General features: G+C 43.7%; 1 protein-coding gene across 3 annotated transcripts in view; it reads right to left on the minus strand.

Moving 5' to 3' along the window:
• Nucleotides 1-17,402, minus strand: part of BTBD16 (BTB domain containing 16) — a 58,365-nt gene that overhangs the window by 22,342 nt on the left and 18,621 nt on the right. For all 3 annotated transcript variants that reach the window (XM_053305236.1, XM_053305234.1, XM_053305235.1), the window contains one exon: nt 12,775-12,894. In XM_053305236.1, coding sequence (XP_053161211.1) covers nt 12,775-12,894 — 120 coding nt within the window. The remainder of the gene's footprint in view (nt 1-12,774; nt 12,895-17,402) is intronic.

The raw sequence follows: 17,402 nt of genomic DNA on the forward strand, positions 1-17,402 counted from the left end.
CCCCATACTGACGGCTGCTCAAGCATTGTGCATTTTCTACAAGGAAAGCACTTGCACCATAGGAAAGAAAGAAAGAAAAACCAGTGCAAGTGCATGTTGCCTTGTGGGATTTCTGAAAGTGTGTTCTAAATTAATAGGTTCTAAATGTATTACTACAGTAAAGCAGATATTTATTTTAATAATTTATATCCCACCTTATTCCAAAAGGATTATTGGCAGCTAACAATAAAAACAAATTCATATAAACCATCAGTAATACAATAAATGGAGGCACAAACGCCATCATTTAGAAAATGAAAAACCTAAGTAAAAGATCATGTGTGCAGTACTCATATGTCAGGAAGACATGAAATTCTACATGTGTTTTTCAGACATTTTCCCCACACAGAAGTGTGTTCTGAGTAGGAAATTATGCTTGAAGGGGCCCCTTAGTCACAACTACCACTAATACTAAATTTAGCAATGAGGGTTTGCTTATGTAGCCCACAAGAAATGCTTTGCAAATCTGTATGCAATACAGTCAGAATGCAACTTGTATACCCTGAGGAAAGCCCATTGCCATCTCCTCTCAGTCATTGTTAAAACTTGTACAAATGCTCACTCCAAATCACACCCCGGCAATACACCCCTTCACAGGATTATCTTTCAGCTCCCATACAAAAGCAACAGCACATTAACACATCCACACATCCACTGGGCTGAGGGGCACCAGTAAGAGAACAGAACAGCCCTGCTGTGAATGGCAAAGCTGCTTCCAAGTTCCACCCCACTTTCTTTTTGAAAGGCTGTGTTGCGCACATCAGAGCAAATAAGACACTTGTAGGAGAGCTGAAGTGATTAATCATAAGAAGGTCTTTGTCAGGTTCACATAATGCATCTCCAATTCAAGCCTCAAGCTTGAGTTGAAGACCTGCTTAGAAGAGGAGGAAGGGCAGGGAGAAAGAAGGGGATGCATGAAAATAGACCCAGATGTTCTCCACACTTTGTCTGGTCAATCTCAGCTGCTGTGCAACAGCCCTGTTTGGCCGGTATTAGGGTCACAACATAGCATACAGAGTTGCCATCGGTGATGACACAAATACTGTTTGTTGGCTTCCCGGGATACTTGTGCAATGACCCCATTCATGAAGGGAAAACCAGCATTCTCTCCACAACAATAGATGTGGTTTGACTGGGAAATGCAACATCCCTGAAGAGGAAGTGTAGTCTTCATCAAAGATGTCTGGATAACTCAAACAAATGAAAAACTACTGCAAAGTGCACGAGTGTCAACAGTGAGGTCCAATTAGGAGTGACTGGGATTTGAATCTGGAAGACCTAGACCATGATTTCATTGTACGGTTTTGGCATATCATTTCCAAGTCTCAGTACTCCATCTACAAACAGGGAACAATAGTGTGAGAGTTGTCACGAGCTTATGTGCAATAAAAACAGCAAAGAACTTAGTAAATAGTGCTAAATAACGAAAAGTAGTACATGCACTATTATCAGCAGTAAATATTTGACCTCATTTTATCATAATTTGACTGGAGAGGCCATGGGTTCATATATCACACATAGAAATAAAATGAGCTCCTGCTCCAGTTGCAAACCATTAAGCAAATCAGCTTTTAAAAGCTCATCATGACCATCCCACATTCAAAAGGATGAAAACACCCCTATAGCAATAACAGCAAAAATATGTCAGTGATCATGCAATAATCAGACTCAATCCAGCCAGAGAACGTCCCTCAAGTTGAATTATATCATCATGGACATTCCAATTAATACTGCCCAGGCCACACCATGGGGAACCTGAGAGGTAAAGTCCTTGCGGATTGTCCCTTTCCCCTGCAGTACCAAACAGGAAACATGGATGTGGCTGCTCTCTCACTACAAGTCCACTTGGTGGTCATCAAGTCTCAGACCTTAAACCTGCTATGGAATCATTGCCTATCACCCAAAAGGAAAATATTGGATTCTAAAGGTAACATTAAAATCTAGGGTTTTATCACAACACCTCCAATGAGAGGGTATTTGCATAACTTTTTGTTGTTGCTTAATTTTCACACACGGTAACTTTTTTCTTCATTTGCCTGGATGGAATGTGGAAGTGGAGAAATGTTAAATTGCCATCTGGGCCAGCAAATGAACACTCAAGAGGACCGTTTCACAACCTCTATATGGGACAAATGTCATCATATGCTTACAAAAGGAGGAGGCCAGGGATGGAAAATAAGTTCAAGAACTGCCCTAGTTTGTTTCATCATTTTGTTGATGCACCACAAAAATTCGAATTTCCAGATAAACTATTCTTTGCAACAACCTTAACCTAATATTTCAGCGGTGAGTCAAAGGATTTTGGGAGTGTTAAAATACAAATCTCTGGAAAGTATAGCAAATTATGATCTCTTTCTCTCTCCTCCTTGCTCCCTCTCTCTCCCTCCCCCCACCTCTCTCTCTCTCTCTCTCACACACACACACCCACACACCCCGTTATGACAGTGTACAATAATTTCCCCATAGTATTTCAAAGTTTTATTTGGCAGTGACATAAACGTGGAAAGATTAATCTACTAATAAAGCTCCCTGACAGATTATGGGCAAGGTTGATTCTGTCAGTGGCTTTCCAGTGATAGGTAATATCTAACCAACCATTTCAGTTATATAATGATTAATAGGAAATAGGCACTTCAAGGCTGATTCTTTGCCAAGGAGGAAGAAACCAGCAGTGCAGAGTTGGTAGACTAAACAAAACTTTAAGGGTTCACGGATCTAAGCAGAGTACTTTGGTAGCATTTGATAAACAAATCCACATTTTCCAAAGTGGGCAGCATGGAAACAAGCCAACATCATTACTTGGGCTTGAAGATGTCTGTTTTGTTTCTTCACTTATTTTCTCCTTTACTTTGTATTGCTTTGTACGGACAGGTCTAGACAGCTTTGTTTTTAGAAGTGTCTAGCATTAATCACTGCAAATAATCCATCTGCATATCCATGGGGCACTAGAGAACAGTTCTGACATAATGTTTTTTTTCTCTGGGCACTAAGGAGAAAATACATGCAAAATAATGTCAGGTTAAAAAGGTAAAATTCACAAGCACATTACAGGAGGGAACAAACCCTGAAGCTCTAATACATTTAATAGAACAGAATGGATAGAATAATTCTCCAAAATATTCTCTCCTATGCTAAATAATGCAGGAGAATATTACTTTACAAGTCTAGTTAGGCTATAAGAGCTGCATAGGCTTAAGGAAGGGGCTTGTATTTAGGACTGAGCTGAAAGTTTTCCATGGAGCTTTTTAAGTGAAGCAGGCTGGTGGGGCAGGGGGAGCTTTCATGAACCTGTTCAGAGGCCCTTTTACGGGCCTCCGAACAGGTTTGAACACTGGCCGGTTCAAACGTTCGGCAGGGGTGGTGGGTAGGACTTTAAGGGCAGGGGAGGGTGCACTTCCCCCTCCCCGGCTTTCCCCCCTGCCAGTGCTGAGTTCGGTAAAATTCCTCTGGGGCATTGCGATCATGCATGAGCCCATCTGACAAGAGTGTGTGCATGTGCAACATGCATATGTGTGCCCGGTGTGCAAACGTGCGCCCAGTACTTCCAGCCATTTCTGGCCAAGGAGGGGAAGGGGTGGCAGGGAGGTATGCTGCCATCCCGAGGGATTTTACAGAATTCCTGCACTGGTGGAGGGGGGAAGCAGGGGGAGGGGTAAGTGCACCCTCCCCCATCCTTAAAGTCCTTCCCCCACCGCTTCGAGCCATCCCCACCCAGTTCCGAGCACATTCCTAGTCCTGGCAGTGATGGCACGCTTTAGTTGTCTCAGTGGCTCTTGGGCACATTTTCCTCACCCACGCAGGAGTTCTAGAGTGAGGGCAAAATACATTGCCCTCACTCTAACTGGCTTCATGGCAACATCATGTCGCCGTATAGTATTGTCATGAATCCAGTCAGGTAAGAGCAGTGCTTTCTGCCTCACCCTAGGGCAGGACTGCACAACTTTGGCCCTCCTGCAGATGTTGGACTACAACTCCCATCATCCCTGACTACTGTCCACTCTGGCTGGGATGATGGGCATTGTAGTCCAACAACAGCTGGAGGGCCAAAGTTATGCAACCTTGCTCTAGGGACTTAGAGAGGGAAAAGGTGCCTCCAACCACTGGCACTGCCATCACTGCCTACAATCAATTCATCCCTTTTGCACCCAACCAACTGCTGAAATGCCAACCTCAACTTTGCAGCCTCTGGAAAAAGGCAAAGTCGAGGTTGGCACTATGGCTCAGGCTTGTGATAGATTTGTAACATTTTTTAGTCTGGTCTTTGAGCAGCTGACCTCCCCTCCCACAATATCATATCCCAAAATACGTAACTCTTTTCGGCTCCAGGTGCAGTTTGCCACAAGGCAGAGGGAAAAGCTGTCCAAGCACCACACGGGGCTCCTGGAACTAGTTCTGCCATTGTTTAGAACCTGCTTCAACTGCTTACTGTTGTTTTTGGATCTTTCTTGCACACTACAGCAACCTGCTATGATTCTTCTGTGAATATTCCTTTGTGGAGGAACAGTATTGTGTGAGCCCAATGCCTAAAATTGCAGCAATCCGTAAAGGAAGCTCTGAATTGAATTATTTCCCACCTAGAGTTGCCATGCCCTCAGGAATTCTGGGTTTCACCCGGATTTTAAGCATCTCACCCATCACTCAGATTGCCAAACAAACAAACAAAAAACAACCCAAAAAACCCCCTAAGCTTTAAACTTTAAAGATGCATATCTCCGGAAATAAGCTCAGGGCTGGCTCCAAACTTCAGGGGGCCTTTCATCAAGTGCCTTTGTGGGCCACCAAAGCCCTAATGGGGGCTGCTTGCCTGAGTGGCTGGGTGGCAGCAGTGTGGAGCGCCTCCTGGTGGTTGCACGGGTGCCTGCTACAAGGCATTGCATAATAATGCTGCTACTCCACTGCCCAGATAGACCTCCGCTACTCTTGGACAATGTCATGGGAGCAGCCTGAAGTGCTTCAAAGTGGCTGTGTTGGCTGATGATACCATGGTTTAAAACTATGTAATGCACCATCCTGTCACTGTGATGGGAGAGGTGCATTGCATTGTTGGTGGGATGGGTATATTGTATTGTTTTTTAAAAATATGGTAACCAATGTAGCCACTGCAAGGCACTTCAAACTGCTATTCATACTGCCCAGATAAAACCACAACTAGGGGAAGCCTTTCAGGCACCCTTCTCAATCCATGAATGGGTTTCTTCAAGAGGACCCTTTCTCATTGCAGAGCTGGAGGAAGCACCTGGAAGAGATGATGGAATGACTTGCTTGGCAGAGCAGCTCACTCTGTGGTAAGCTCTTCTTGCCCTCCCCATCTGCAAACAGGGGCTTTCTTCCAGAGGCCCCTGAGTCTTTGCAGAAGATCCTGGGAGAAAGCTCCCATTGGCAACAATGACAGAGTGATTCTCTTAGCAGAGGTTGAGGTGCTTCACATAGTTGGGGGTCTACTTATGTGTCGCCATGCACCGTGGTGGCACACGAGCAGAAAAACAAGGATAACGGAGCACTTGCTCCATTAACCTCATTTAAGGGGAGGGGGAATTAGGCGGGCTAGGAACCTGGGAACCACTGGACTCACCCGCAAGCCCGGTGGTTCTGATGATCACTAGGAAGCGGGCTAGGCTCCCTTAGCCTGCTTTCTGGTGATTGTCAGAATAGCTTCAGTGTCAAGCTACTGTTGCTGGGACTTGAGAGCGTGGGCCTTTTGATGGCCTGGAGCTCTTGGCTTGTTCCCTGATGCTGGGCCTGAGTAAGCTCTTTGGAAATCAAGAAACACTTCTCAAGACCAGAGAGGAATCTTCAAAAGGCAGAAAGCAACTGAAAAGTGGGTTTCCTCTGTACTGAACAATAGATCACTTCCAGTGATTTTGCATAGGAAACAGCTCTGGTTTCTGAAGTTATCACAATGCACTATATTTGAGTTCCGTTCTTTCAAATAATGTATGGTTTTAAGCACAGAGGAATTCACATTACAACTTAGATTATAACATTATAATGTCACATTATAGACCTACACTCAAGGGTAGGTATTCCCTTGAGTGGCAACAATGTCCATTTCAACTATGCATATTTTTATAACTCTGTTTGCTTTCTAGAATACTTGAGAGCATGCCTCTTTTCTCCACTGTCTTGAAGTGTGCAAAAGGTTGTTAAAAACAAGTAGTTGGGGTTGCCAATTCAAGCACTCAAAAAGTCAGGAAATGTCAGAACATTGTCCCTGAAAAATTCCTTTCATATTTCTACATGCATTTAAATTATACTTAAGAATTTTGTATTCCGTGACGAGCAGCTAACATAGTAAAACATTTAAACAACAATTTAATAAGGCCTTTGCATAGTGGGTCTCCTTGTGGAGAGTCTTCTAGAACTGGGGCACCAGAGCCAAAAAAGCCCTATCATGGTTCATAGTCCTCCTCACCAGGGGTGTGCACGAACGGCTTGAAACTAATGAGTTCGCCGCAAAGCTGGTCAGTTCATCCAGTTCAACTGTGAACCAGACTGGCCCTCCAGAAAGGCAGCCAGTCCACGATCGAACCAAAATGAACCCAGTTTGATGCAAACTAGTTTGAAGGTTTGAACAGCTATGGAGGCTGCCATTTTGTCTGCTTGTTTACTTTTGTCCCCCTTCCTTGCTGATTGGTTTTCTGCCACTGCCTTCCGATTGGCTTGTGATCTCCTTTCCTCTGGTTGGCTTGTTATCTTTCCAAATCAAGTGTAGTCAGGGCAACTCTGCCCCCATTGCCTGCTGGGAGGGAGGGAGGGAGGGAGGGAGGGAGGGAGGGGGGAGCAAAAAGGAGGGAGTTTCAAAGGGTATTTAAAGCCCAGGCAGACAGTGCCTAGCTTCACTCTACATCTGGATTTGGAGGAAACGAGCTGGCTGCTTTGATGCATTGCTGTGCCTACTGCCTTGCTTTTGCTGGGCCTCCTGTTCTACTGGGCCTGGGCCTGGGCCTGCCCTGCTGGGCTGCTGCCTACTTCTGAATCTAGTGGGCCTGCTGCCTGCTTCTGAATTACTGAGCAAAATCACACTCAGTTGTGAACATTGCTGAAGGGGGAGTCTTTAGTGGGATTTAATTTTTCTAGCTTCTGTGTGTGTACTACAGTGTTATACATAGCACTGAGTGTGGCACACGCAGCATAATAAATAAAACACCCCTGGCTCCACACCCATTAATGGCACTTTCTCCCCCTGCCTCCAACAGAGCTTTAATTTAAAACCCACAAGATGTCCTCCAGGAGGGTTCAGGGCAGAGTTAAGAGGAGAGTGGAAGGCAGAGGAAGGGGTGATGCTGCTGGAAATGGGGGGTGAAGGTGGCGGGAAAGGCCTACTCCCCAAGTTGCTGCCATCCCCCTAGAGGCTGTTGTGTGCAGACTCACCTATCTGGTAGTGCCACCTGCTCCCACAGTGCAGCCACCCTTGGTCAGTTTGTGAGATGGTGTTGTGGTGAGATATGGACAGTGACAGATTAACTCTCTACTGTGTGTAATATTTCTTGGTGGTTGCTGCGAGATGCACTCCATGTCTGTCCTTGTGACTCTTGTGCTTCACTCAGTGCTCTGGTCTGCTCTGCAATCTGCATTGCAAGGTGTACTCAGTCAAAATGTGGCTGAAGTGGACACTGTTCTAGTTGAGCTTATGGCTATGCTTGCTAAGGGTGCATGCATGCTGCTGTTGCTCTTGCAAAGGAGCGTCAGTGTTGAGAGAGCAACTTGTGCCAATGATGTAGCACTGGCACCTGGCACTGTGGCTGGCAGTGGATTCTGGATCAGTGATTCTTTTTTGGATTGTGTTTGAAATGTGCCACGTGTTCTGTGTTGATAGGGAGCGATTGAGATGGTTGCTTTTTTGGACGGTTGCTTTTTTGTGTTTCAAAACGTGTGACAGTTGGCTGTTTTGCCCACAGAGAATAATGGGGAACTCAAACCACCCAATTATTCCCTATGGGTAGCTCCTAGGGACACCAAAGTGGGTTGGGTGGTAGGGCATGGTGGGTCAACCTTGACCCAGGAAAAAATTCAAAAATTCATTTTAAAAATTGCCTGATTGCCTGATTGTTTTGTGGGTTGGGTGGGAGGTACCACCTATCATGCCCTACCACCCAAACCGCTTTGGTGTCCCTAGAAGTTACCCATGGGGAATAATTGGGTGGTTCAAGTTGGCCATCATTCCCTATGGGCAAACCAATTGGAACCGGTTCGAGTTGGTTCCGCAAAGGGACTGGACCAGCCAGTTGGTTCAACTGAACCAGTCCGTGAACCCGCAGTCCAGTTCAAATTCAAACCAAACCATGAAAAACAGTTTGGTTCAAATTTGAACCGAACCATGCACACCTCTACTCCTCACCTCTGAAGGCAAGGAGACCTTAGAATCTCTAAGGAGGGCCCAAACAGCTGGACATGTTTGCGGCAGTCCTTCAGATATTTCAGTCCCAAGCCTTTGAGGAGTGAAAAGGTTAAAGCCAGAACTGTGGCTTGGGCTCAAAAGAACTGGGTGGGAGGCAGTTTTGGATTGAAAAGATGTATTCTGTATATCAGTTCCTAGTTAATCTTCTAGCTGTTGTATTTTGTACTAACTGTAGTTACCAAACTGTCTTCAGCCAGCATTTCCACATGCAACATATTGTAGTAATCCAAATTGGATATTACTGAAGCATGAATTACTGTGCCCAGGCTATCTCCGTTCAGGAGAGGCCATACATAGTGTAAGACAGACACTTCATGCCACTGAGAGGCCACTTGATCCATCAGGGATAAGGCCAGGTATAACCTTCACATCCCCAGACTATGAATCAGGTCCTTCAGGGGGAGTGCAATCCCATCCGAACTCAGACAAGTACCATCTCTTGGTGCATATCAATCAGCTACCAGCAGCATCACCATTTTATCAGGACTCGAGTTCACTTTCTTGTCCCTCTTCCAGTCTGTATGAGAAATACAAGCCCAAAGCTTCCTTGGCCTTCTGGAATTAGTTGTGTGGTTCTTTGGCTACTGGCCAATAATTGGGAACTGGCAACAATTTGCAATGTAGACATTCTCCTGCAGCTGCTTGGTGAACTGTGTAAGGAGCTATTGGAAACTAGCACAAAAGCTACCCTACTTGCATCTCATGCAGCTGCTAAACAATGAGAAGCTTTGTGTTTCTGATTTTTGGGGGTTGATGATCTCTGGAAGGACACTTGTCAACTCTAGAGAATCCCCTCGATTTGATCCTCTTTTCCAGACTATTTTCATACAAGCATAAAACTGTGAGGTTTTAAATATTCATTGTATCGTATTGTAATGTTTGCATCTGCTACTAGCAGTGTTAAGTTTGAATACATAAAAGCTGCCATGCTAATCTTAGTATTTATTTTTTATTAATATTGCTAAATTCAGCTTGTTTCTTTAAATGGTGTTTGTTTTCCTGAACATTTACATTTATATTTGTTCTTATGCCTAAATCTCTCTCTCTCTCTCTCTCTCTCTCTCTCTCTCTCTCTCTCTCTCTCTCTCTCTCTCTATATATATATATATATATATTGGCCACAATAAAAAGAGAAGTACACTTAAGCCATTAATTTGTGGCCTGCATGTAGATGTAAATACCATCAAAATCTGAGGGATTTCCTTTCAAGTAACGTGTTTAAGATTGGGAAGTTAGAATCCTCCCTCTTACAGCCCCTCTCTATTGGTATGGTTTCTATTAATTATGCTTAATATTGGCTTCCATAATGTGGTCTCACTAAAATCTGAATTACTCAAGTGGAATTCAAGCTCCAGAGGCGTACTTCATGCCATATGGCTTAATACAATTCAGTGTGCTATTTTCCAATTTCCAAATGTCCTAGATTGCACCATGTTACATAAAGACCACATTAAGCTAAAGGAACTCAGATGTGTAAATGACAAAACAAATCAACACACAATTAACTTAAATGGGAGGGCTAATAAAGACTGGGTGCATAGTGGGGATGTAGTTAATCAACAGTGTCATTTTAAAAGCAAAAGCCATTTGAAGAATAAAATGCATCACCACATAGATGTGACAATATAATGTAAGCCATTTTAAATATGAGTGATATAGTTACAATATTGCATCTTGCTCAGCTTGCTCATGTGGGTGTCATAACTTTCTCATTTTCTGCTATCTTTTCATACAACAAATGCTTCTCAGGTCAAACAAGTAAATAATGAATCACCCACAACTTCTGCTCATTTCCTATCTCTTGGTAAAAAAAAAAAAAAAAACATTCAAAAAGTTTAAAAGGGAGGTTGATTCCGAAAAGGGAGTTCAGTTTTGAGCCAAACAGTAATTTCTTTATAGTGGTGCATGACTCATAGGAAGGAATGTCTCATGGGGATAGTAACAACAAAAACAGCCCCCCCCCCACTCAAAAGGCAATGTTAAGAAGATTCACTTGAAATAAAAGAGCAAAGATAATGGAAGGTATCTGCACACAGAGGACTGAAATCAATTTGTGCTTTTACAAAACTACAATGTGAATGTAAGACCTAAACTAACTAGGATATTATTTCATCCCTCACCAGTTCCCCTCAACCTCTTAATTTCTAGCACAGGGTGGGGAAACATCAGAGTCATCAGCCACCAGCAGCAAGCAACTGCAGGCTTTCTGGAGTGCTTCTTCTTCTTGAACTGCTGCAATTCTACAGCCCTTGACGGAGGCTTTAAGCATACAGAATGGATGTAGAGACAAGGCACAGCATGGCAACGGCAGGCTGAATTCTGACTTACACGCATTCATTTCAGTGTCTGAAACAGTCCTGCATGCAAGCAGTGGGCCATTGTTTCAAACAGGATGCTGGACTCGATCGGCCTTTGGGCCTGAGCCAGCTGGGCTTTTCTTAGGGTCAGGCTCAGTTCAGATGTTGCAAGGAATGCACGGAGGGTGGAGGTCAAGCCTGTCACTGCCATGCGGCTCTCCCCTTACCTATGTACATCAGTTTGAAAGGCTTAGAACCTCTGCAAAGGGCTTTGGTAGAACAAACATTGGCCTTCTGGGGCCCAAGTGAGTATAAATGGCTTTTTGCCTTGCTCCACCTGCCTTACTTTCCTTTTAATATGCACAGTTATACACTCCCTTGTCTAATTAGCAGGCTTTGAACCCAAACCTAGCCCAGGGTATTTTATTAACCTCTAACATCCTGTCAAGCAGTCAGGTGAACTTTACAGCACATCAAGTGCAGATACGCAAAAGAATGTGAGGTAAAATGCTTACCTTTATGGGCCCTTGCTCTGCAAAAAGCAGTGTACAACTCATGGAGTCTGCTGCTTGCCTGACCTATGATTTCCATCTTGCCCTTGGTGAGATGCTTGGGCCAGACTACATCACTGAATAAAGCCCGGCTCTGAAGAGGTCTCAGTCCACCTCCCTGAGAAGCTCCAATTTTGTGAGTGTAGCTCAGGATATTTCTAAGGCACAAAGGCCCTCTGAGCCGTGAACTGACCCTGCTTCTTAAATTGCCTGGACAGCACTGATCTCTGCAGTACTGGGCCTTCTTCAGCATGGTAGTCTGGCCCAACCATCTGACCAAGGGCAAGATGAAATCGTAGGTCAGGCAAGCAGCAGAGTCTGTGAGTGCTTGAGACGCCTGAGCTACATGTTGGCCATTCTAAGTGCAGAAAACTGGGCAGTTATCACTGTTTTATCAATATTGGGCATAATGCAGCCAGAATTAAGTGCAATCTCATTGGTTTCAATGGGGAAAGAGTGAAACATGTGCTTAACTCTTCCATTTAAATCCTCCAGATGAAAAAGTGATTTGTTTTGGCTTGCTCGTGCTCAATATGAAAAACTAAAATGTCCAAAAATCACAACTCCCTAAAATTAGGGAACTAATACCACCACAGAGTTAAAGTTGTGTTTTACTACAATGCTAATTGACAAGATTTCACCAGTGTGACATAGTGGATGGATATAGTGCTCAATGTGGATTGGGGAAACCTGAGTTCAGATCAGCATTAAACCATAAAACTCAGTGGCCGCATTCGGACATCACACTAAACTGGAGTTACAGGTGGCCGGACTTGGCGTAATTGCATGTCTGAATGCATGCAATCATGACTTCACAACCCAGCCATGGATCCAGTTTACCTCCCGAACTGGAATTTGGACCTGGGATTACTTCTCGGGTTCACCGCTCCAAACTACTGTTGGAAGGGGCCATTGAGTCGTCTGCATCCATTCGCTGCCATAACCACAGTTGCAGGTACGAGCAGTGACTGTGACTAGCAAGAGGCTGGCTCAGAGCAATGCCAACAGCGGTTACTCTCTAGGGTGTGCCTAGAACTCCATGGTATGCTCTGTGACTGAATGCCACACCCCTCCCTGCACATGTCATCCTACTTCTGCTGCCCGCTAACAGGCATGTCACTGCCCCACTGCCTTTAAAATTAAAGGGACAGCAGTACCCCCACAGGAGTCTATGATCCTTGCAGCAATGGTGCGGTGTTCAGTCCATGCTGGAACTGCTGGTCGTGTAGCAACCCCTCCCTGCCCCGCATCACACCCATGTTAAGAAAGCACATAGAAACAAGCCCTGTGAGCAAAGGGTTGCTGCCCCTGGCAACACACAGCTTCCCCATGTCATTTCAATCAACAACATGGGGATTCAATGAACAACATTCAGTGGGTGATCCTGAACTGTCTCTCAGCCTGGCTGACTTTGCTAGATGGCATACAGTCTGGAAACCAAAGGTGGGGTTCAAGCACGCAACATTTTTAATAACATACATGTAATTACCTGCTAAAATATGTGAGGACAGTATCATAAGATGGAATTATCTGGATTTTGGGGTTTTGCTGTAAGAAGACCCAGCATAGTGCAGTTCTCAAGAGATGGAATTCATTGAAAGTAAATAACCTGCCAGGAAAAGAAAACTTTATGAACTCACATTTGTTGTAAGTTTATACAATGTCTTATCTAAACAAACCCTTATGGAGGCTACACTGCTGTGCTTTGTAAGTGCAGGAAGTAGTTCTCATTTCATAATTGTTTACATCTGTGTATTTGGCCTAATTTTTAGTTGATTCAGCAACTGCAAGTTAATTTATTTTACATCAGCACATTGACTAAAACTGTATATAGTTGGTTTTTTTTTTGTCATTCCATGTGGAACACTTGATAACCAAGAAATTATATGGCACAAATGTTTCAAATTCACTAACAAAGAGAAATAGGTTTTAAACACTAAATCCAAAATTTGTAAGTATTATAATTCAAATAACCAACAAATCTCATATCTGAGCTCCCAGGATTAAGATTAACATGAAGGGCACCATTTCACATTTCATTACAGGTTGAGAGGAAGGGGGCACAAGATTCAGCAAGCTCAAAAGGTCTGAGTGAGCAATTCTTGCTTACATATATTCAAGGTTAATTTGTGAAAGAGCATCATAGTTTAGGATGATAATTTTCATCTTAAAATACATGATAGTCTTTATCTTTCATAATAAATAAATATTGACACAAAGCACACACTCAACTTTTTGTGAGGGGACATATTTGTGCTTGACATGCATATTACATACCTAAGACCATTTTCAATAATAAGTGCATGAAGCTGGCATTCTGAATCAGTTGGTGCTGCAGCAAATATGGAAGCCAGCCTCAGCAGTTTGTCAACTCAGATGGTAACTTTGGTTAGCACTACACAGGAAACTGGATAGGAAGCCATAAATAAGAGAAGGGAATCCACAAATCATTCCTGATCCTCCAGACACTAGTTTGGAGAATTATCCTGATTGGACCAATGTGGATAAGCAATGAGCCTGCCATTTATCTAGGTATTCCTGCAAAATAACCACATGGGGTCTGAACATAGGCAATTAACATTCTCTCACCACTAATGGTGTCCCTGTGTGATACTCCCCCCCACCCAAAAGGTGCTGTGTAGTCTCTATACTCAGGGCCAGTCTTAGGGATGGACAAACTGGGTGGTTGCCCTCCTGAAGGGGGCACCAAACAAAGCTTTGTGGCTCACTGTTTGTTGAGTGTAGAGTGTATTGTACTGACCATAGGAAGTGGTTGTTGAAGGCATATGCCCAAGGTGTTATTTGTCCTAGGGCCAGAACTGCCAGTGCCTCTGCTGTTAGTTGATTCCTGTTTCATGCAACTCTCAGCTGCGGTGCATCTAATATTTTGGGCATTCCCAACTCTTGAATTTAAATTCCCTGTGTTTACTGTACCTTCCTGATGGACAACAACCTGGCACCTGGCTCCTTTTTCTAGTACCATCTCTCTCAATGGTTGTGACATACTGTCTGCCTAGTCTGGATCTCTGCCTGGCAGCCATTTGCTCATTGAACTGATCTGGTAAAAAGTTACCTTCCTGATCCTCATCCTATCCATAGCCTTTACAGATGGAAAGAGATGTTCCGCTTAATCTTACATAACTTAATAGACAGAGGCTTTTGTAAGAGTCACATGATGGCAAGGAAACTTTAAAAGGACATCTCTTAAAGCTTTGTGGGAGGAAGCTAATTGCTTTTTGAGAAGGGCAAAGTTTATGAACTGCTCAGATAAGACAAGAGTCTGTTTAAGGATCAGAAGTATGGAAAATGTGTATTGCTTTCAGCAACAAGTTGGAAGTGCAAGTACTCAGTCTTTAAAACTCACTGGGAAAGGGTTATTATTTTTTTTAATTTTTTGCAAAAAGCAGACATTCTGTCCAAAGACTAAAAATATATCTTCAAAACAAGGAACTCCTGCAGCTGCCCCTGGGAGCCACCAAGTGGTTTAGAGGAACAGGGGAATCTAAAACAGGCAACAGTGGAATAATGATAATGTATTTCTCCTTCTCCTGCCCCACTTTTCTCTATCTGACCCCCAGGCCTAATTTTTGCTATGGTGAAAGCAATAGACACGAGCCAGTTATTAGTCAGACTAAAGTAAAGTAAAGTTGTGCCGTCAAGTCGGTGTCAACTCCTGGCAACCACAGAGCCATCTGGTTTTCTTTGGTAGAATACAGGAGGGGTTTACCACTGCCATCTCCCGCGCAGTATGAGATGATGACTTTCAGCACCTTCCTATATCACTGCTGCCCGATATAGGAGTTTCCCATATTCTGGGAAACACACCAGCGGGGATTTGAACCAACAGCCTCCTGCTCTCTGGGCAGGTTACTTCCCCACTGTGCCATTAGGTGGAATCAGGGAAACCCTGATTCAGTTCTCCCTGCCATGAAGTTAACCAGGTTATCTTGAACTTGCTCTTACTCTCAGCCTAACCTACTTCACAGAGTTGTGGTGAAGATAAAATGGGGGATCGAGGAAATAACTATACACACTGCACTAAGGTCCTCAGAGGACCTTAGGTCACTTCCTAAGGATAAACAGGATAAACATCTAAAAACATCAGAATAAGCTCTTTCACCTTCAAGAAAAAGGTACACATTTCATTTTCACTTTCCAGAAAACCTTTAATATGCTCATTGTCGTGTAATAATTTCCTGATTTATTTGACTGGCGGTATTTATCAATATTATTGCTTTACTAATGAAATGCCCACCAAAGGATGAAAAGGCTTAAAATATTTTTTTTTGACAAAGCTATTCACATGCACACTGAAAACCAGGCTAAGGAAGCTCAACCTGATTTTTGGTTTCTCGTGTGTACTGCTGGGAGCTGCGTGGCTCCCGGCAGCGGCAGGCAGCAAGCCTGCTTAGCCTGGGTTTGGGGCAAGAGGACGCCCCAAAAGCAGGCTAAATGCTTGTATGTCGGTGTTGTGTGGCACCTACACACAAGCAGCCTCCCGACCGGCTTCAGGAGGCTCTCCATGATGCACCCTGCACTCATGGAAGCTCCAGGAGCCTCCTGGCCTCCAAACCTTCCTGCTCCTTCACTGCTATTGGCAGAAGCCAGCAATCATCTGGAAGGCCAATCTGGGCATCCAGCAACATGGACGGGATTGTCTGCAGGGGTAGTAAGCTTTTCATGGCTGCCTCCCCTTGCCCTGCCTGTGCCCATTCCCCAATCGTGAGAATGGGCTCAACATGGTGTAATGGTAGAGCCAAGGAGAATGAGGTTCTAGTCTCTCATCACCTAGAATGATCCCTTGGCGGTGGTAGACATTTCACAGAGTTGTTGTGATAGAGTTGTTGTGAGGATAAAATAAGGGGTAGGGGTGGGGAGAGAGGCCTGTGTATACTGCCCTGAGCTCCTTGAAGGAAGGACAGGGAACATAAATGAATACGAATAGAGAATTACTGCAGTGGTTGTTGCTCACCTTGGCATGCTGTCCACTTTAATTCTTGGCCCAGGCCTATTAAGTATAGCACACTTACCTCTCTTCCTTGCATGATATATTAATAGAATGATTGGGGTCTGTGTGATGTGTGTGTGTGTGTGTGTGTGTGTGTGTGTGTGTGTAAGGTAAATAGCAGCTGTGCAGGCTCTACAGGCCCTGATCCGGATCAGGACTGTGGCAAGGGTGCTTTAACTTTTTCACCTTCTTGATAGCCTCAATCCAGAGATGGCACACCTCTCACTTTGAGATGGTACAGATCTGTCAATTTCCAAGTGCACTTTGTTGCACTTGTGTCATGCACTTACAGCCTTTCCAAAGGCTCAGCTCAAGGATGTAAGATTATTTAAGCTAAGGTAAGGGTGAGTGGAATTAGTATTTTAGTCAAATGTAGAGCTACTGAACCATGCTTGCTGGTATGGAAAGCGGGTGTAACATGGTGTTTAATAGCACAAGTGAGCTGGGAATTACTTGATTCAAACATCACTCATCCATGAAATCATGGTAGTTTTAAGCAACTGTCTCTGAGCTGCATTCATATAGGGATATTTATTTATTTATTTAAATCCATATCATATGAGGCCTACTTTACAAGATCGCAATAAGGATCGCCAATATAATGTATGTGAAGTGCTTTGAGACATAAGGAAAAGCATTATATACATACTGAGCATTTTTTGTATTATTAATTGATCTGCCATCACCCAAAGATTTCATATAGACTTGTGAACAAGTAATACAGATATTCCACAGATGTACATGGGTAAGATCCAGGTGCAAAGCTCATTAAATTATGTGCTGTGGAGAGCTACTCATTTTTTTACTTATAGGTTCAGTGGATTATATTCTTCATTTCTTTTAGTAAGTTCGAGTTGCTGGATGGGATTTAGGTCTAGAGATTTAATTTTTAGTATGAACATTTTTAGGGGAAGAATGGCAGTTCAACTCCCATTAGCAGAGCAAAGCCAGTTTGGGGAGAATTCAGCCAAGCAAGAGGTCTTGAGACAGTTCTTTAAGTTTGAAGAACTACAAGGATTTATTTAAAGAAAAAGTTACAAACAAATGTGAAAAAGTCTGCAGCTTAATTCAGCTGTAGTTCATGGCTGAAGAGAGATACCAAAACAAAC

Source organism: Hemicordylus capensis, chromosome 3 (assembly GCF_027244095.1).
Source record: "Hemicordylus capensis ecotype Gifberg chromosome 3, rHemCap1.1.pri, whole genome shotgun sequence".
Classification (NCBI taxonomy): Eukaryota; Metazoa; Chordata; class Lepidosauria; order Squamata; family Cordylidae; genus Hemicordylus; species Hemicordylus capensis.